Below are 21,868 nucleotides of genomic sequence, written 5' to 3'. Positions count from 1 at the left end.
ACATACAGTTTGTTTAGAATATGTTCAAAATTATAACAGAAAAACGTGACTTATGACTGTTTTACCACTTAACAACTAGTGCAGCATCCCCATAGTCATGTAATCAAAATTCAAATCCTTGGCAACTGATTCATATTAATGGTTGGTTGCAGTTTTCCAGGATCATGTGATCAGCTTTTGCAAATTTCTGGCAAGCAGTCAATGGGGAAGCCAGCTTCACTTAATAACCCCCTTACTAACTTAATAACTGCAACGATTCACTTAACAACAGTGGCAAGAAATGTCGTAAAATAGGGCAAAACTCACTTATCAAATGTCTTTCTTAACATATATTTTGGGTCCAATTGAGGTTGTAAGTGGAGGACCACCACCTATATATTCTAGATTGTAATGGAAATATGATATAAAATAATAATTATTAAGATGCTATAATAGTCCTCCTCTAAGGAGATGTAAGTCTGTTGAAGGCGCTTAGGCTTAACAGACTAGTGTACAGTAGTTTCCGATGAATTAGGATTTAGAATCATGAGGCCTTAACCTTACACACCCTTCAGCCTTTGGAGGGCGTCTTTTGCCTGTTTCGGGCTATCTTCAGCGCGCGCCGCGCTACCCAATCACAGCCCTCCCTGGAAGGAGACGACGGGCGTGTCTCAATGCTTATGCAAAAAGCTGACGCTTATTAACAGCGAGCCCTGATGCGAGGTGGGCCTTTGGTTATGCTAATAATAGAATGCTATAGTTTTCTCCTGGAGAGTTGATAGGCTCCCAAAATAGAATGGGTGTGGTTTGCATCCCTACATCCTATAGTATTACGCAACGCAGAGAACCCTGGTTTTGGACAAGCGTGCGTACCGAACTGCGGTGCAGAGATTATGCAAACGAGGCGAAGGGTAGTGGGCGCGGCTTGCCTAAGAGGATGCAAACGAAGAAGGGCAGGGCAAGCGTGGCCTGCGAGAAGCGCGGGCAAAGGCGGCGGGAGACACCCCGCATCTATTATGTTAATGAGGTCGGTGGGCGGGGCAGAATTGTGAGCTCAGGCTGCGGAGGGGAAAAAGGAGCGGGGGGGAAGCCCAAAGAAGAGTCCCCGCCTGCAGCGGCCCCATCAGCAACGGCAGAAGCAGGAGGAAGGGGAGCTGGAAGGATGCAGAACCCCGGCAGTAGCTGACCCTGGGGGGGGAGCCCGGCCATGGCTTTCCTGGGGGGAGCCCGGCTCCTGGACTGGGCCAGCTCCCCCCCTCATTTGCAATTCAACCGCTTCGTGCTAACGGGCTACCGGCCGGCTAGCTCCGGGTCCGGCTGTCTCCGCAGCCTCTTCTATTTGCACAACGAGCTGGGCAACATCTATACCCACGGTGAGATGCGGCAGATTGTCCTTCGAACCCCACGCTTGCTTCCCCTTACCTTCTCACCAACCCCCTCCCCGCTTCCAGGCTTCGATCCCCTGCAGGGCCGGTCTCCGCGATCACCCTGGCCGCCACCCGCGCTTCTGCCCACCCAAAGAACTCGGGGATTGCGTGGGGCATCGCGGAGGCTTCCCCGCCCGCCCGCAGCTTTAGCCGGTCCCGTGTCTTTGCACGGCTCCCGTGGCGGCAGTGATTTTTCAGACGCCGGCCATCCCTCGGAGCCAGCCTCCCGATCTCATTCTTTCAGGGCCTGGATATGTTATTTCCCACCCGTAAAAGACTTGGAACCAACCCCCTTCTGCTTTTTCCCCGTCCTAAATCTATACAGTTCAGCCCACCTCAAATATTGAACATCACTATATGGCAGCACAGTGCAGCCCAATAGTAATAATACCCGTGGAATCACTTAGCTTTCCTGCACCGCATCCTCAGACACACAACCACCCCAATTGCCAGCCAGCCCACCTTCGGGAGTTGAGGTACCTACCCGCTTCTTCTTTGCAAACAGATATGTTTTTATCTGGACTTTTTTTCAACTTTGGATTGTGCCCCTTCCCCCCTCCCTCTTGTTGACAAATGAGGGATTTCTCCTACAAGATGGCAAAGAAGGCAAGTTTGCCAGACTTGGGGCAAAGTTATGCAGGGAAGCGTGGGCATAGAGTTGTTCGGTTGTAGCAGTACCTTGCCTTCTCCCAGCAAGTTTGCCATGGGAGTCTTAGTTTGGATTGAGCGAGCAAACGCCTGAGAAGGACTAAGCTTGCACTTTGTATAGTTAAGACCTTGGGTTCAATCCCCGACAACTTTTGTGTGGATTCATTCTCACCTCTTGTGCCTTCTTGACCCTTGATCTGTGACATTTTAGTATGCACCCTGTCCTGGGCTTAATTCTGTAGTTTTTATCTCTGAGAAAAGAGCCTAAGAGATAATTTAAATGTTGCTAAACCCAACTCTGATCAACGAGAGGAGTTGTTCTTAGCAGTATTTAGAGGGTTGCAGTATGCCCATTTATCATTGAATAGGAATGGGTGGTTTTAAAATTCCTCTAAGTTCAAGGAAGCAAAGAAAGTGGCTAGTCCTCATCATCCCCCCCCCCATAACTACATAGCTATGTGGATCATTTTGTGACATGTTGATGATACTGAAGCAAAGTTGGCCTCTCCTATCTATACTCAGAAAGTCAGATAAATAAATAACGACTGCCAATGAAAAATTCTGACTTTGCAAAGCATGACATATATTCAATAGTCTGCACTACTTTGCAATCTGATGTAAGCAGATTGATGAAGCAGATCTACTGCCCAGAACTCTCCTGCTCCTTCACTTGAGTAGAGAAGGTGTTTCTACCTTTCTAGCAGGATCATTTGTATCACTGCTTTGATACCTTTCCTGTACTTGCTGTCAACTGGCAATAATAAAAGCAAGGATCCTCATGAACATAGATTTGCATTGGTGGATCACAAATTAATGTTTTGGGTTGTCGATTGGAAAAAAATAGGCATAAGTATCTAAAACATCCTTTCTCATTCTTTGAGAATTCCAGGGATGTTGTGGCAAAAGTTTCATAAATTCTTATAACATCTTTGTAAACTAGCTTCAACTCCGTATTCCTGATGTTTATGAAAACTCTGTTGTGGTGATATTTGAAGTGTTGCTTGCATTTTAGTTATTCTATTGCATTTGTTTACTGTTGAAGGAAAGCCATGGTTTGCAATATATAATTTATCCTGGTGCTTAATCAAGTGCTGTGTTCAAGGAAGTGCTGGTATCTGTTCCTGAAAGCCCTTTATTTTATGAACCAATTGGGAAAGGGTGTATATTTAACTACATATCTACATAAATTATACATATTTTTAATGTAATTTATGTAACCTCCACAAACACACAAACTTTATGTAGAATGATTCACCAAACATTGGACTTTATTGTTTAAGAAAGCAACGTGTATTTAGATTTTGTTTGCTGCATCCAAAGTACACTGAATGGAATGGTATGTTTTACTCCTACATTTTTAAAAAGGTTCTAATGTTGGAAAGAAAACCATGCAGGCAGAAGTCTACAGCTAATTCTGTAAAAACTAAAATCAATGTATCTTAAAAGATTTGTGTAAGCTATTTTTAGATGCATTCTCATATTATTCTCAAATACTTGGCCCTTCTTACTACAAAAGTTGTGATCCAATTTCAAAGTCTATCTTTTAACTTGAGCATGTAAAGAAATAATACCTATATTCCCAAGGGATGCAGCCACCATCCTTTAGGAATTGTCTGGGGAACATGTATATATGATTTTGCTTTTCATTATGGAAAAGAAGCAGCCTATCAATATATCACATTTATACAGGACAGTATTTAAGCTGTTGGAATTGTGAAATCGGGTTCTAATTGTCTTCAAAGACAAAAGCTCCCCGATCATTTAAAATTGGTCATTTCCTGTCAGCCCAACCTGTTTGCCATAGTCTGTAATGAGAAACATTGGATGCTTGTGTACCTACCCTAAATTCCTTGGGAAAAAGCAGGAAATTAGATATATTTGTTAGACAGAAATCTAATCAATGAATAAAATAATATGGAATAAAATAAACAAATTAAGAGAGGTGCCTTCAAGAACTGAACTTCTGCAGTTTTTTTTTAAACAGTAGCCAGTGAGCTAAGTTTTTATAAGAGATGAATGCCTTTTTTGTTGTTTCATTATTTCCTGTGAGAAAATAAGAAGAGCCATGTTTCCACTGTGAGCAAGTGCATTAGTCCGGAATAATAAAGGGAGTAAAATTAATTGTAACAAATTTCCTTTTGCTAACTATTCTTGTCAGTTGACCAACAAGTGCAGCCCTTCCTGACCTCTTATGCCTAATCAAGCAAGGTGCTCAGGGAAGTTGCTTGTTGTGGGGAAAGAAGGAAGTAGAACGCTTCCTTTCTTAAACTGTTTTCTTGTGCAAATAGCTTTCCCCATTCTGGCTCCCTTCCAAGATGGAGACTATCGTTCCTTTGTGCTCCTTACCCTACCAGATCACTTGGAGCAAAACAGTATTTCTCAACCTTAAGGTGGGTGGACTTCAATTCTGGGATTTCAAATCCACACATTGTAAAGTTGCTGAGGTTGAGATACATTGATTTAGACAATGCCACCTTGGGAAAAATTGGCTTAAAGGTTCTCAATTTTTGTAAGAATAGTATGGGTTCATTCATTTGTTGAATTAATTGAGAGTTATTTGTCATGTATTAAGAGATGTTTGTCGTCTGTGGCCACCACAATTCCTCTTAGATGTTTTACAAGATTGGAGTTGCAAAAGCTTCCCATCTACTTGTGTCAAAGAAATCAAGAATGTGATAGGACCTTTTCCACCTTACAAAATATACCAAAAGGCATAAGCACTTGTGAGCTGCAATACATGCTTAAAAATGTGTGTTCTGCCAAGCTCCTGATTTTATGGTCACCATACACTAACCAGCTCTCCTTCTATTATATCTACAACCTAGATGGTGCATATTATTTAGTACCGTAAGACTCTGTGGGTTGAGGCTGAATCCTGAAACTGTTTCCAGAGTGTTCTTTTCTTCCCTATATACACTTTATTTAAATGGACCTATTTCGATTTACTTGAGTCGATGCTATCCTCCCCACCAATCCCAAAGTACATTTTTCAAGTGTGTCTTGGTCATCAGAAATGTTCAACAAACCAGAATGTAGGAAGCTGGTCACCCTGCAGTCTATTGGGAAAATGGCATTTCAATTGCTCTAAAAGCATCCTCCTTAAATAGTAAGCTTTTCTTTGATGTGCCTGAGCCGGTCAACAAGAGCATCGTAATGAGAAAGGGAATTGTTTTCACTCCATTGATGTCAAATGAGGGCAGGGAAAAACAAGAGAACAGAGGAGCAGTTGTAATTGCCTGAGCGTGTTGAATGGTATTGATAAGAAACAACAGTAAGCATTTGCTGAACAATATATGTAGAACTTCCAAAGTTCTCAGACAACACCCTGGGCAGTGTCCTCGGGAACAGTATTACTCAACCTTAGCTGCTTTAAGACGGTGGACTTCAACTCCCAGAAAAGGGGACTTCTGGGAGCTGAAGGACATCCTTCTTAAAAGAGCTAAGGTTGAGAAACTCTGTTCTGGAGATATGGAGCCCTGAGGGTGGGTGTGTTGGTACATGTTTTTTAATGAATCACTATCCCACAGAGAAGATACTTAGTTACTTAGTTTTCTTCCTTCTAATAAGAAGGAAAAAAGTTCCTAAATAGAGAGACCTCCTTCTACATTGTTTTCTTTGTCAAGGTAACGCCAGTCCATTTGCTAAGGAATCTGTGCATATTGCAAAGGATTCTGGAAAGGGGGATCTCTCAGGCATGCTGGATAATGGTGGACATGCAGCCTTCTCATCCGGCTTATTCCATCCCTCAGAAACAATTTGCATCTCCAAATTGCTTGGGGGATGGCCTAACTTGTGGAATTTTAGCCAGCATGGCCAAAAGGAGGCTGAGAGTTTTGGGAGTTGTAGTCCCTCACAGGTGGAGATGATCCTAAAGAAGCGGGAGGGTGAGGGAGAGAGATAGGAAGGAGCAATAGCAATGCTAAGGTAGAAATCCAGTGACTGCAAATTAATTGCAGCAACTTGTTTTGCAAATCGAATTCTTCCAGCAAAAAAGCTAAGGCTCAGATAGATCCCTGAGCCATGACAACTGTTGAGTCAAGTGAAACCAAGTCTCTGTGTTTGCATACTTGTTCTATATTCACTTCCCAGGAAAATTGACTTATGGACGCTATTGATTATATTAGCGTTACAAGGGTGGAGATCTCCAGGGAGTGTCGTGTACCAGATGCCTGGGGTTGGTTTGGCAGTGTCACTTCTTAGGGTTGTGGCTCAAGAATGCAAAAGGAAGAAACAAGGGTGGGGTAAAAACAGGACTTAAGGTAAGTGTTGATCTGATCTAAATGATGACTCATCCCAAACTTCTGAGAAGCTTAGAACTAGAACTTGTAAATGTTACTCATCTATTATTTGTCCTTTGGCAATTCTCTAAGCTACACTGCCTTTGCCTGTGGGAATATTTACTAGTTCTTCTATTAGTGATAGCTTGTGGGGGACTTTTGCTTGATTTTGACTAGCACTGTGCCCTGCACAGCTGTAATTTTGGGGTTAAAGAATATCATATAATGAGCAGGAGTAGATTCTGTTTGATGTTTTATAAAGCCACTGGCAGTTGGAATAAGCCATGCTATTCTTAGATCATTGTGGTTTATTTTGATTTGGGTTTTTTTTTCTCCTATGCTGACTATAGATCCTACCCCAAGGAGCAGATTGGACTAGATGACCTCTGGACTGTTCTTCTTCCAGCTATTAAGTCATCTAATTGGCTTGTTGTACAGCTCAATATATAGGACTTTAATCTGTCAAAGGTGATCTTTCTTTCCAGTTCGGTCTAGTTTAGCTTTCATCTCTTGTAGAATTGAGGAGTCCTGCTGGGAGGTGAGAAGAAATTATAGTTTATAAACAACATAGAAGGGCTTGCTTCTGAATTGGAGAATAAACCTTGTTTAAGTATTTCATATTCTTTACCTGATACTGAAGGATGAGGACAGGATATGATTACCATATTTGAGCTGCAAAAATCCCATTGGCCAGATACGGCAGCACTTTCTGTATTGCTTTACTCTTGTCTAAAGGTCATTCTAATTTCCGCAGCCACATAGTGTATGATAGCCACAGGAGGTGTTATATGGTATAAACTCTTCAGCAAAAAGTGATGGATACTACTGGGTCTTGACTCTCTTTAACTTCTAACATTTGTGAAACAAAGTACTGTAGCACAGGTATGAGCTAGAGCGTATGTGCATGTGGCAGATGTTGTGACTTGTATATTTTGAAGTCAGTTACATAATATACCCAGTAACCACCTTAACAGGTAGCTCTTCCAGAAAACCCCAAGCCCAAAGTGCCAGAGCATATTTCACAGATTAAAATACCCAGAATTAATCCTTTACTTCTTTAGTTGGGAACAGTAAAATCCCTGGTCAAACTAGAGGAGGATTGTTTATCTTTGGCTGTTGGGTTGAGGCAATGTTCCAGAATTCCACGGGCAGTATAGCATTGCTAAGAATTCTGGGAATGGAAATGCACACATGTGGGGAACATCCAAGTGTGGGAAGATTGTTGAAAAGATTCTATAGAGCAAGGTGGCTGCAGAGTCTAATTCTGTAAAACATTCATCTATCACAGAGGTGGGGAACTATAGCCCCTTTATGACTTGTGGACTTCAATTCCCAGAATTCTTGAGCTGAGCTGGCTCAAAAGTTATGAGAGTTGAAGTCCACAGGTCATAACAGGGGCTTAGTTCTCTACCTATCATACTAACCATGTCAGTTTTTCAATGAGCTTGTGCTGATTTTTGAAGTCAGAGTCAAGAGACTGGATATGCCTCATGATTTGATGAGTCTATGCTTGGAGAAATTAAGTGATATTATGTGGCCATGAGGTAAAAAGAGGACCTGGACCTGGACTTCCCCTTCTCTTAAATGCTGCAAGTGACTAAAAGACGATTGTATGTACTCATCCTTCCTTCCTTTTGGCTTGGAGGATTCTGTCCAAATAGAGGTGAACCAATGTATCCATTGCCGTGTGCTGCAATTCTGAATCCTTTGCGTAGTGAAGAGAGTTTTGATTCTTCTTTCACAGATAGAGAATTGAGGTTTGGGATTCAGCCAGGATTTTATGGGGGTGGGGGTGGTAAAACCTGATTTCATTATTATTTAGAAGTTTTAAAACTGCCTTTTGATGGCTCACAAATATTTGAAAAACATCCCGAATGAATAAGATAGATTCACTCAGCCTAGAAAATTAAATAATATATTCTAAGAACAAATATAGTAAATGGGTCAACAGTAGCTAAAAAAGAGAGAGAGAAGATCAATATTAATTGCTGTTTAAGGCTGAAGAGAACAGGATCAACTGTGCCTGGTATCTGAAAGGCGATTGTGCCAGGCAAATATGCTTACAAATGGAGTTTCATAATTGTGGTGCTGTCACAGAGAAGGCCTTCTTGGGAAAAGTTACCCACAGGTCCGCCGGAAATTGGAGACTGCAAAAAGCATACTGTGAATGAATTATCTTGCTCCGTGTAGCCAAAATTCTGCAATTTGCCTGGGACAGTGGATCTTCAAGGAGTTGGCATGAACAGCTTGAAAAAAGCGAGTGGAAGGTGAATATGTCCATTCCTATTTGAAGCCGAGTGTAGATATCTTGGTTTGTAATAAGCTGTTTAGGATACTCCAGATCTGTTGCATTGGAATTTCCTTACAAATTAAGACATTTGGAGGGTACCATTCTGGAGTTAGCTAAAACCATTGATATATTTATTCAGTGCAGATTTTGTGAAATATCCTTTAAAAAAATAATTGGGGACAAAGAATCCTTTTTCGTTACCCCCCTTTTTGCAGCTTGCAGAAACAGCTCATCAGATTACATTATCAAGACTCTAAATCAGAGGTCTTCAAACTTGGCAACTTTAAGACTTGTGGACTTCAACTCCCAGAATTCTCCAGCCAGCTCTGCTGACTGGAGAATTCTGAGAGTTGAAGCCCACAAGTCTTAAAGTTGCCAAGTTTGGGGACACCTGCTCTAAATCTTTTGAGAACCCCAAATTATGACAATTATTTTCAATTCTTTGTGACTTTGGAACCATAATTACTTTTAACTTTGTCCCACCACATGGAAGATTTTACACTAAGCCCTGTACTCTTTTCCTGAGCTGATCTTGAAATACTCCAAAGATATGAAACAATTATTCACCTTCTATTTATCTTCCTATCTCCTTCTTTCCAAATAGCTAATGGTGATCCTATTATAGGCTCAGCTCTTTTCTCTTCCTTCCTCCCTCCCTCCCTTCTGCTTCTTTCCAGCCCGAGGACCCACGTCACAGGTCCCGTGGGAAGGAAGATACATCCTATCCCAGATATGCTAAAATAGTAGTTTTTGATCTGAGTGGTTTACACTTTAGCAGCTGACCATGTAGGTGGCAAGGAGAAGCTGATTTGAACTCTTCAAAAGTGTTTTGGGTGTTTAAGCACAAAATAGCTCGCATAACGCCTTTTGCACATGTTTATATACTGTATATGTACACCTGCATTTACATCACACACAACACATTTATTATTGCTTTCATCATTATCTCTTTTTTCTGCTCCTCCTTCAATGAAAATCTAGATCATCATCAGCGTCCTGTGTATCCTGCACATAGCCTTCAGTTGTTCGGCCTGCACTCAAACTCTATTGTGGCATAGCCACACTGTTTTCCCTTACCTTTGGGAAATCTATTTTTTGCTTACAAGTTCGCTGGAGGAAGAATGGAAGTTTTATTCTCTTCTAGTGCTCATGAGAGAGTGGTTAGCTTTCTGTTTAACCCCTAAAGAAATTTTAAAATGATTTATGTATGCCTCATCCACCTCAGCATGCTCGGCTTGCTCCTATGTGCCGCATGTGCTGCATATATAAATGACAACCCATAGAAATAAGTGAGGTTTGTCTTGTAGCCAGGAAGATATTTGGTGTAAAGGGAAGGTGTATTTATTCATGACAGAGGGTGACGGTGGGTGAAAGGCAGGGGAATCCCCCCCCCTTTATTCCTTTTCCAGGAAAACTCAAATAGTAGCATGGTGCAGCATATATATTTTCCCTAGCCCAAAACTGTGCAGCTTGGGAAGTATCATTATTATTGATTAGTATTATATTGCCATGATGCCTCTGAGTTCGAAGTCCCATCAGTGATGCAACCTTGAGAGAAGCAAGCAAAGTCAGGATCTGTGCAGCAAGAAAGAGAAATATCAAGAGAGGCACTGAATGGAAAGATAAGATACAATTGGAAAACTCCAGTTAGCTGCCTTTTCTTGAGCCCGGGCATTGGATGAAGGCAACTTGCTTCCTATCCTCTTAACATTCTGTACATTCTTCAGGTTGTTAGGTTTATATGTACCTTGTGCCTTCCCAAGGCCATCACTGTGCTTTATGGCTAACTGTGGATTTGCATCCTTGCCTCTCCCACTTCTGGTATATAACTGAAATTTTAGACTACAGCAAAGAGGTAGAAACTTCTCATTTAAGTGCATTAAATTTTGCATTCTCAGCCTAAATCGATGGTGTAGTTAAGACGTTCACATACAATTTCAACTATTACCTTGCACAGACCCACCCAATTTTTAAATCTAATTTCCCCGCCCAATTTCTAAAAGCTATTTTCAGCTTCTTTCAAGTTTCTTAGCACTTGAAAGTTTGGATGTTTGAATTCAGGTTTTGTTGCCTTTCTTCTTTAGGTTAAAAATCAGGTTCCTCGGTGGTTTGAAGGTGGGAATGTGAGAGAAATGACAGGAACTTGGTATATTTTCTTCTAAAGTAAAAACATCCTCCTCCAGAAACTAAGTTGCTGCATAGCTTGTTTAATTGGTTTGGCTGCATTTTGGAGGCATTTGCTGCTATACAGTTAGAGCTTGAGTACCAAATTTCTGCTGTCAGCAAAATGTACAGTTGCAATTTATCTGCTGACACACCATCCCTGTTGTCCTTGAGGCTGTCATCCCATCCGATGGAGTTTCTAGGAACCAGTGAGAACTAAAGTGAAAAAAACACTTAGATATCTGTTCACTGAAATATCTGGTATTAGCTTCAGTGACTTGATTTTATAATCATCATCATTTCTTTGATCCTTAAATGCAAAGTTTTAGATTCCAAGCCTATAATCCTCCCTATCAGTAGGAACATTCTTAAAGGTAATTAATAGAACACATACTTTGTTAGGAAGATACAGGTAGTCCTTGACTTACGACTACAATTGAGACCAAAATTTCCGTTGCTAAGTGAGGCATTTGTTAAGTGAGTTTTGTCCCATTTTATGAACTTTCTTGGCAGAGTTGTTAAGTGAATCACTAGAGTTTTTAAGTTAGCAACACGGTTGTGAAGTGAATGCGACTTCTCCATTGACTTTGCTTATCAGAAGTTTGCAAAAGGGAATCCCATGACCCTAGGACATTGCAACCGTCATAAATGTGAACCAGTTGCCAAGTGTCTGAGTTTTGATCATGTGACCATGGGGATACTGCAATGGTCGTAAGTGTGAAAAATGGTGATAAGTCACCTTTTTCAGTGCCATTATAACTTCAAATGATCACTAAATGATTTTTTGTAAGTCGAGGACTACTTGTACATCCTTTGGGTGTAAAATATCCAAATTCCAGGGTTTAGGTCAGGCAGGAAAAGTTACGTTAATTTTCCTTAACCTGGAAGATGTGGCTGCCTGTGGTTCCAATTGTCACAGTCAGAGATGTGCTGCTTTGTATTATTGGGGTAGTAGAACCCAGATTTGGGGAACTGTTAGTTTAGACCAGTGGTTCTCAATCTTTTCTTAACCATGGACCCTATTTAAATACCATATTTTTCAGAGTATAAGACACACCTTTTCTCCTCAAAAAAGAGGCTGAAAATCTGGGTGCATCTTATACATCGAATACAGCATTTTTTGCCTCCTGAAGCCCCGCCCCTTCACCAAAATGGCCATGCATAGCCTTATGGAGGCTTTCATTCAGAGAGCTCCTGGGTCTGGGGAGCGCAGAAATGAACAAAACATGGACCGTTTTCTCCCCACCCCCAGCAGCACTCTATAAGCCCCCATAAGGCTATGCATGCATATTTTTTTTACAAAAAACGGGCTGTTTTTGTTCATTTTTGACCCCCCCAGGAGCACTCTGCAAGCCTCCCCCCAGGCTATTCATGCCTTTTAAAAAAAATGGTCCCATTTTCGCAAAAACAGGCAATTTTTGGGAGGTTGGCAGAGTGCAAAAAGTTTTTTTTTCCCTTTCGGAAAGCTCTTTACTTAAATTGATTGGAGAATTAGATTGATCAAGTGCTGTGCCAGTAGAAACAAAGTCTTAGGTGCTGCAGATTGTCAGTGATTTCTTTGTTCAGCACATGGATAAATACACCTGGAAATAACTACCTACCTACCTACTCTCTCTCTCTCTCTCTACCTACTGTATTTATCTCTTTATCTCTCTCTCTCTCTTTCTCTCCACCTACCTACCTACCTACTCTCTATCTCCCCCTACCTATCTACTGTATTTCTCTATCTCTTTCTATTTCTCTCTCTCTATCTACCTACCTGCACCCTCTCCCTACCTACCTACTGTGTTTCCCCGAAAATAAGACAGGTTCTTATTTTCTTTTGCCCCACGAAATATGGCCTTGGCCTTATTATAGGGGGAGGGCTTATTGTTTTGGGGTGCCGGGCAGCTGCTCCCTTGCGAACTGGTTCCCGAAGAGCCGGGCACAGCCTCAGGGGCGAAGCAGCCACGAGGTGACCATGCTCATGAGCAGCTGCCCGGCAAACACCCTCTCCAGATGGGCTGAGCAACATTCATAGGTGAGCGTCTGTCTTCCAGCAGCCAGCCCACAAACATAGAGCGCACTCCTAGAGCGGTCGCTGCTGGAAGACTCGGCAGCCAAGTTTTGGAGTTTGGAAGCCGGAGAAGAAATTATGCTCAGAGCACCGTAGGGGCAGAACAGGTGCTCACGTGCCCTGCTCTTCAGGAGCCAGTTCATAAGGGAGCAGCTGCCTGACAATTCTCCCCTCCAGCCAGGCAGAATGCCACTCCCCAACCTAGTGGTATCCTGAAGATGCCAAGCAATGTGAGCGCCTTCCTCCCCTGCTCCTGCGGCTTGGGTCAGTGAGCGGTGCTCTGCCTGGCCGAAGGGGGGGGTTGTGCAGGGGGCTTACTTTGGGGGGAGCTTATAATTTTGCCCATGTGAAAAATGTGGCAAGGCATTAGTTTCAGGACAGGTCGTATTTTTGGGGAAACACAGTACTGTATTTCTCTACTTCTCTTTCTTTCTCCCTTTATCTACCTACCTAACTACTCTCTCTCTCTCTCTCTCCCTACCTACCTACTGTATTTCTCTCTCTTTCTTTCCCTCTCTAACCCTCTACCTACCTACCTTTGAATGCCTCTTCAAAATCTTGGTGCGTCTTATACTCCGGTGCGCCTTATACTCCGAAAAATACAGTACTTTTTGTGGTGGACAAAGGCCACAGACCCAAGATTTAAATCATAACATTTTTTCAAGCCCCTCTAATGACATTGCAGCCCTCAAGGGGTCTGTAAACCACAGGACAAGAACCACTGGTTTAAACAGTATTGAATTTAAAGGCTTGGAGTAAAACTTTGCCTGTCCTTTTCTGGGTGGAGCTTTGGCCAGTGGAGTTTTCTCTTTGCATTATCAAGACAAAGTAACCTGCTCTACCAAGGTTGTTGGTTCTTGCTGAGCCTTTCATGATGGAAGTAGCACTCTTGGGATGTTTTAAGAGATTCAAGGTTTTCTTCTTAAACATTACTCCTCCATCCCTTTGCTCCTTGCCTCTGCCTTGGTCAATTTTACTTCAACTGGATTTTAAATTTAAATTTAATTAATTAATTTTTATACTGCATTTTAATTGAATGACTATAAACTGACTAGAGTTGCTTATGGCGAGAGATGGGCAGCAGGTAAGTTAAATAAATCTATTCCTACCCTTTTTTGTATTTTTATCTCCTGACTACGGCCCAGTGCTCTTGATATATGTTGGAGAAAGCTGAAAAAACTACATTGGGGGGGGGGGGGGGCAAGGATAATGACTTACTAATTAACATTGTTTTTCATACTGCTGTTAAAGCCACAGAAATCCTGTTAGCAAAATATGCTTGGCCATAAACTTTCTGCCTGATGCCTCATCTTGTGACACTACCTCTAGTCTTAGTGCCAGGCCACCTGAGTTTTACTTGTTGACTCCATCCACTTGTAGAATCTTCTCTTGGGCCTGACACAAGGAGAATGGCTGGCCCTTAATGAACTTCAAGATCTGTGTGTGTGTGAGGGGGGGAATGTTTATCATCTTCCTAATTGAGATCTGGCTTTAGCGGAGTAATTGGGCTCAAAGGGACCTAATCTGTTTGTGTAAAGCTGCAACCTCTGGGGAAACAGGAGATGAGACAAAAGAGGTTAAGGTCAAGCATATACACGTGCCAATCAGAAATGGATGAAATTCATTGGGTTTGGAGTGAAAGGAAATCTATTCCAGAATATACCTGTGTTTCCCCAAAAATAAGACTGAGTCTTATTTTCTTTTGATCCCTGAAATAAGCCAGTTGGCCTTATTTTCGGGGAGGTCTTATTATTTTTGAATTGCACGAGGCGGCAAGCATGGTCACCTCATGGCTGCTGCTATATTGCAATATTTTCGGGGAGGGCTTATTTTCAGGGGAGGGCTTATTTTAGCACATGCACCCAAAAGACTGATTAGGCTTATTATCCGGGATCTTATTTTCAGGGGAGTCAGGTAGTAATAGGAACATACAATGTTTTTTCCCTCAGAATAATTTTTAGGAATTATCATGGCTGGATGACAGATTATAACAATATTATATCCTTGAGAATGACGAATTGGTATCAAACAAGTGTGAAGATTCCTCATATTTGTGAATTATTTGCTTTGAAGGAAAAAGAAAATATCAAAGAATGCCACATGACTTTTACTGGTTACATTGGACAGAAAAAAGAATTGTATGAACAGTTCTGTCCTTATTGAGATAAGATGCTATTCTGCAGGGGTCAAAGCCTCTACTAACAATTTGACTCGTGGACATTTGCATCTTAGTGCAAGTTAGTACAGTGCATTAACGTTAGGAGCTATTCAGATGATTGCAGGAAGAAATATGGGGAAATGGTTTCAGAATTGGGAAGTCATGTAAAATTCTGTACGGAGGGACATGAAATAATGTAACGTCTGAATCTCTCTGCTCTGAGAGTTTCAAGGAAAGTAGACTGCATATGTCCGTGATGGTGAACCTATGGTATGCGTGCCACAGTCATATTGTCTGGCACTGCAGCCCTCAGTGTCAGCCTCTGTTTTGGTTACTTGCTTATGGCTGCTTTGCTACGCTTGCTTACTATCAGCTGCATGGTATTGGGGAAGGAAATAATATTGTACTGGAGGAGTCTTCTTCTCACCATCTTCTGCGCATGCTGATGGCTGATGTTTGGACTTGGTCAAGGCCAACCGTCTCACATACCAACTTGATGAGGCTGTTTGAAGATGCACCCCACATGACACCTTAGGGAGTTGCAGATTGGACACTGGTTTGGGGAATTGGGGTGGAGGGTGCTGGGTAAACGTTTGATATGTATATGTTCCCGTTCCCGCCTTTCTGGCTCAGATCTTGCTTTCCTTTTAGCTGCTTTCACCTCATATCTAGTAAAAGTACTTTATCTCTATTAACATGAAGTTGAGGTTTTTCTTTCTTGGATATTGAAGGAGGCGTGCCTGACATTAAGCAAGATCTCACTTCGCACCCATTCCAGAATTAAAAGCTTCCGAGGGGGGAGCACCCAAATGTCTAACCCCTGAAACAAGCAGGAGAAGAGAATGGCAAGAGTCACTACCAGCCGAAAACCAGAAGATGATTGGCAGGCAGCAGAAAGAGAGGATCTCATGATGACCCATGCTTTACACCTTCTTCAGGAGGCTTGGGAACGATGTGTAAGTCTCACTGAAAGGGAGAGTGGATTAGCTGAGCAGGCTGAGGGGGAAGCAGAAGACCTGGTTAGCCCTGAAATGTCCCTGGGATCAGCTCCCGGACCTGGGCAAGAGGGCGGGACCCCAGCCACAACAGCAGCAGTTCGACCTCCCCCAAGGAGTGAACTACAGAGGAGATCCCAAAGAACTGGGAGGGGGGGGGTTACTGCAAGTTTGGGATTACATGGAAGAGTATGGGGAAGTTTTCTCATTGGAAGTTGCCAAAGTAAGAAGTGTTACTATGGCTTTGGGAGGCAAAGCGGCTGCCTGGATGATAGCCTTGTGTAATGATGATTCCCCCCTGCTGAGGGATTACAAGGAGTTTATGACTGCCCTGAGGAAACGTTTTGATGACCCCTCCAAATCAAAAGGCAAAAAGTAGGATGAAACCCTTAACCCATGGGGGGGGGTGGTCTGAGGTTAAGTACACACAGGAGTTTCTTGAGCTGTTTGTGCATATGCTGACCCCGGCTGGTAGGGAGGAACCTGGTTGGCAGCTAGAGAGACGTGAAATTTTCCTGGAAGGCATGGAAGGTGCTGATGTCCTTCCTCCAGGCCAGGAAGAGAAGGAACCCTCCTCTTCCACAGGAGATAATGAAAATGATTCAGATGACTACTCGGTGAGTCTCCGGCCGGGCCCCATGACCATCCCAGTAGAATTAAAAGTACCATCAACTGGAGCCCAGGGGAAGATGCTGGCGCTTTTAGACTCTGGATGCATCCAATGTGTAATCAGCCCGGAGGGTGGTGGAGAAAATGGGTTTAAGGCTGAGGACTTTGAAAGGGCCCATTCCCTTTTGCCAGTTGGATGGGTCAATCGCTGGGGGTGCCCCTACCCATTTTGTAACTAAACCAATAGAAATATGGATGGGGGATCACCAAGAAACTGTGAGTTTCATCATGGCACCTGGGATGGATGGGCCCCTCATACTGGGATTACTGTGGCTACGGAAATGGAACCCTCACGTGAATTTGGGGAAAGGGTGGTTGCGCATTCATTCCGCAAAACCCCCTGAGGGGAAGGGGAGGACGTCCCACATAGCCAATGCCGAAATGAACCTAGTTGCTGCAGTGCAGGAAAAGATTAAAGGAGAAGAGAAAATCCCCAAAGAATATTGGAATCTCAAAGAGGTTTTGAGTGAAAAGGCCTCCAACAAACTACCCCCCCCCCCATGCTACTCTTAGCAGCATTGAAATCATCCCAGGGGAGAAATTCCCTAAGCTCCAGATATACTCGATGACCCCACGTGAAATGGAGGAATTACAAGTTTATTGACAAAAACTTAAAAAGGGGTTTCATACAACCAGCTAGGCCACGAGTGGCCGCACCTGTATTGTTCAGATAAAAGAAAGATGACTCCTTTCATTTATGTGTGAAGTACAAAAACCTTAATGGAATTTGTGTGGAAAATGTATACCCACTACCACTCATGAAGGATATGATAGCCCACTTGGGGAAGGGGAAGAATTTTACCAAGTTGGACCCAAGGGAGGCCTACTACAGAGTCAGAATCAAAGAAAGGGATGAGTGGAAAACTGCTTTTCAACTGCCCTTTGGGATGCTTCCAGATTAGGGTACTCCCATTTGATCTGCAGGGGGTGCCAGCAGTTTTCATGCAATTAATAAATGAAGTTTTGCATGAGCACCTGTACAAGTGCATGTTAATCTATCTCGATGACATCCTTAGCTACTCAGAAACACGTGAGGAACACGTGACTTTGTTCCGCTCAGTCCTCAAGAAACTCCGAGTTGCTGAACTTTATACGAAATTGTCTAAATGTGAATTTCATCCGGAGAAGATAGATTACCTGGAATACCATATCTACCACAAAGGCATCAAGATGGATCCAACAAAAGTCCAGCCCTCTACTGATTAGGTGCATCCTCGCACCTGCAAGCAATTGCAAAGTTTTCTGAGATTTGCAAATTTCTATCGTCAGTTTATTCTCTTGTTCGCTAACATCGCTCTGCCCATTACAAATCTTCTAAAATCTAAAGGAGAAGCAAAACCTAGGCCGGGGAAGCCTTTGAACTGGACTATAGAGTGTCAAGCCGCTTTCGAAAAATTAAAGCGACTCTTTGCAGCAGAGCCAGTTTTGAAACACCCTGATATGGATGCACCATTCGTGGTACAGCTGATGCAGTGACGTGGCGGTGGGGGCAGTATTACTTCAAACACTGACGGTAAATTGCAACTGTGTGCTTACACCTTACGTAAGCTTACAGAGACAGAAAGGAGATGGGCCATATGGGAGAAGGAAGCTTTTGCTGTTAGATGGGCTTTGATGACATGGCAAAATTTCTGGAGGAGGCGAAACACCCTTTTGAAGTATGGACTGATCATAAAAATTTAGAAGCATTGAAGACCCCGCGAAAACTGTCACCGAAACAAGTGCATTGGGCACAACACTTCAACCGGTTCTATTTTACCCTGAAATACATCCCGGGGGTGGGGTGGGGGGGTGGGATGAGGGAGAACTTTATGGCTGATGCCTTGTTCAGGCTTCCCCAATACAACAGCTCTAAACTGAGCATGGTTCATCTGATCATACCAGCTAGAAATATTGCTGCCCCAATGATTACTAGGAGCCAAGGCCCAGTAGACTTGTATGTAACTACAGACCTAATGAACAAACTCAAAGACGGCCTTGAATCTGATGAACTAGTGAACTAGTTCTGATGAATGCACCATGAAAGATGGACTGGCGTAGGTAGGAGTTAAACTGTATGTTTAGGGCCATTTTGGATTTGTAAAGACTTTGCATCTGATTAAGAGGCAATTTTGGTGGCCTTCATTGAAAAAAGACATTGAGTCCTACATAGCCAGTTGTCCCATCTGTGTGGCTGCAAAAAGACCACCAGGGAAGCCCCAGGGTCTCCTCCAAAGTGTTTCCCGTCCTGGGGCCCTATGGAAAAGAGATATCAATGGACTTTATTGTCGAGTTACCAGAAAGTCTGGGGAATACCATTATTTGGGTTATCACTGATCTGTTTCCCAAACAGGTTCATTTTGTGCCATGTTCCAAGATCCCATCAGCGAAGTCGCTGGCTAAATTGTTTATTTCACATGTATATAGGTTGCATGGAGTGCCTGAATGCATTATTTCGGAAAGGGGGGTCCAATTCACCTCCCTCTTTTGGAAAGAGTTCCTGAAATTGATTGGCTTCGCCCATGGGCTAAGCTCCACCCACCATCCTCAGACTAATGGGGCTTGTGAACACACTAACTCGGTTTTGGAGCAGTACCTCCAATGTTTCATCAATTATCAACAGGATAATTGGGCTGAACTGTTACCACACGGAGAGGTGGCGTACAATAATTCAGTACACAGCAGTACCGGCATGACCCCTTTTAAAGTTTTGTTTGGTCAGGACTTTGTGCCAATTCCTGAATTGCCTCAGGAGAAACGACAAATTTTGTCCTTGTCTGAATGGAGTGATCAACTTTGGCAGTTTTGGCCCATGACCTGCAAAGCGTTAGATGCGGCTCACTAGGCTCACAAATGACAAGCGGATAAGAGAGGGGTTAAGCTGAAAGAGTACCAAGTTGGGGATAGAGTGTTTTTGTCCACCTAGTTTCTGCAAACCACCCAAAAGTTGAAGAACTTGGGCCGAAGTACGTAGATCCATTCCTCATTGTAAAAATCATAAATCCAGTATCGGTGAAGTTGGACCTGCCGAAAAACCTTAGCAGAATTTATCCTGTGTTTCATGTGAACCTGTTGAAGCCAGAGCTTACTTCTTCCTTTCGTCCACCTCAACCTTTACCTCCGGTCCCTCTTCTTCTTGAGGGAGAGCAACATTTTGAAGTTAAAGAAATCTTGGACTCCAGAAAACATAGGGGTCACATTCAGTATTTGGTCTCCTGGAAACATTTTCCCCCTTCCCTGAATGGGATGACAAATCTCATGTTAGAGCTCCAAGACTTATGCGGAAGTTGTACACCAGTTATCCTGATAAGCCTTGATTTTATAATAGATGTATATGCTATATTGCTATTTTGTATTGTTTTTCCTCTCTTTTCCTGCAGGGATTATATCTCTTTTTGAAGGAGGGACGAATGTCAGCCTCTGTTTTGGTTACTTGCTTACGGCTGCTTTGCTACGCTTGCTTACTATCAGCCGCATGGTATTGGGGAAGGGAATAATATTGTACTGAGGAGTCTTGTTTTCACCATCTTCTGCGCATGCTGGTGGCTGATGTTTGGACTTGGTCAAGGCCAACCGTTTCACATACCAACTTGATGAGGCTGTTTGAAGATGCACCCCACATGACACCTTAGGGAGTTGCAAATTGGACACTGGTTTGGGGAATTGGGGGGAAGGTGCTGGATAAACATTTGATATGTATATGTTCCTGCCTTTCTAGCTCAGATCTTGCTTTCGTTTTAGCTGCTTTCACTTCATATCTAGTAAAAGTACTTTATCTCTATTAACATGGAGTTGAGGTTTTTCTTTCTTGGATATTGAAGGAGGCATGCCTGACACTCAGTACCGGAGTGCCGGTGGAGGCTGTTTTCTCCCTCCCCAGGCTTCAGGAAAGCCGACAGAGGCTAGACAGGGCGAAAAACAGGCCCAACGGCCCAACTGGAAATTTGGGAACGAACTTCTGGTTGGCCTGTTTTTTGCCCTCCCCAGACTCTGGAGGCTTTCCTGAAGCCTAGGGAGGGTGAAAACAGCCTCACCTAGTCCCCTGGAGGCTGGGGGAGGTGGTTTTTCCCAGGCTTCAGGAAAGCCTCCAGAGCCTGGGGAGGGTGAAAATCCTCACATGGGGTGGGTTGCTCGTGCATGCGCAGGTAGGTGGGCACATGCGATAGCACACGCACATACAGTTTTGGCACACCTTTAGAAAAAGGTTAGCAATCACTGGCATATGCCATTCTGATAGCACTTCCAGAGATCTTTCCCTGCTATATGCTACAACCTGGGTAGCTGGATAGCTAATGCACAGAGTAAATCCTCAACTTACAGCCATTTATTTAATGACCAAAGTCACAGTGACACTCAAAAAAGGTGACATGTTTTTCATTTACCACCCTTACAAAATTCCTGTGGTCACATGATCAAAATTCAGATTTTTTTTCCTCCCCCCCCCCCCTCTTCTTTCAGGTATCCCTCTGCTGGGATTTCTCTTCGTGCTGCCGCTGACCATTCCATGGGCTCGACTTTCAGAATCATGGCTGGGAGTCGTGCACTATTTGGCTTGCATTTTTCCACAGCTGGGCAGCGTGCTTTACCATCTCTTCATGAATCATGAGGGAGGCCCTGCTGTTTACCATACCTTGCTCACCCTGGATATGTGTGGGGTATGCATGGTCAACACTTTGGGTGAGTTAAAGCGCTCCCTTGTGATCCATGGATGACTTATTGGATTGGAGCAGTAAAAGGGGACAAAGTTGCAGCGTGTGCTGAGAACACAGGAGGACTGAAAGTGGTATAGAGGGGCAAATTGCATAGAGGACATATGAGCCAAATTGTGTTGGCTTTGGGTACTGAAGAGCCAATCTTTATGTGATGGCAAAGTCATCTTGCGTAAAAGCTAAAGAATGAAGAAGAGGTAAGAGGCATGTAGAACTGAGCAGTTCCTGTTATGCTTGGAAAGGAAATACTCATGCTGACTTAAAACAACTGAATTTAAAACAATGAAAAACATATTTTCCATGAATGATCCTTGCATTGTAAAGATTATTTGGGGTATTGTTGTAAATACAAGACTCTTTGTTCTGGGAGAATCTGGAGGACAGCTGAAATATTTTGAGAGTGCTACATGAAGTCCTTGCTTAACAACTGTTTACAATAGACTTTAAAAAAAAGTTATGACCCATGATCAAATTTATGCCTCCTGCACGCATTCTTGAGATCGTATGATCGCATTTCA

General features: G+C 43.0%; 1 protein-coding gene across 3 annotated transcripts in view; it reads left to right on the top strand.

The window, feature by feature from the left end:
- Positions 1-1,054: 1,054 nt before the first annotated feature.
- Positions 1,055-21,868, top strand: part of PAQR4 (progestin and adipoQ receptor family member 4) — a 39,394-nt gene continuing 18,580 nt past the window's right edge. For all 3 annotated transcript variants that reach the window (XR_015696471.1, XM_087713766.1, XM_087713765.1), the window contains exons 1-2: positions 1,055-1,352; positions 21,100-21,318. Coding sequence is in view for 2 of the 3 variants with exons in the window: in XM_087713766.1 (XP_087569892.1) it covers positions 1,187-1,352; positions 21,100-21,318 (385 nt within the window). In the remaining variant the exon portion in view is untranslated. The remainder of the gene's footprint in view (positions 1,353-21,099; positions 21,319-21,868) is intronic.

This window comes from Thamnophis sirtalis, unplaced genomic scaffold (genome assembly GCF_051295495.1).
Source record: "Thamnophis sirtalis isolate CommonGarterSnake01/CBP01778 unplaced genomic scaffold, rThaSir2_p1.2 scaffold_4, whole genome shotgun sequence".
NCBI lineage: Eukaryota > Metazoa > Chordata > Lepidosauria > Squamata > Natricidae > Thamnophis > Thamnophis sirtalis.
The sequence above is the reverse complement of the archived record's forward strand: the minus strand, read 5'-3'. Positions and strand labels throughout refer to the sequence as shown.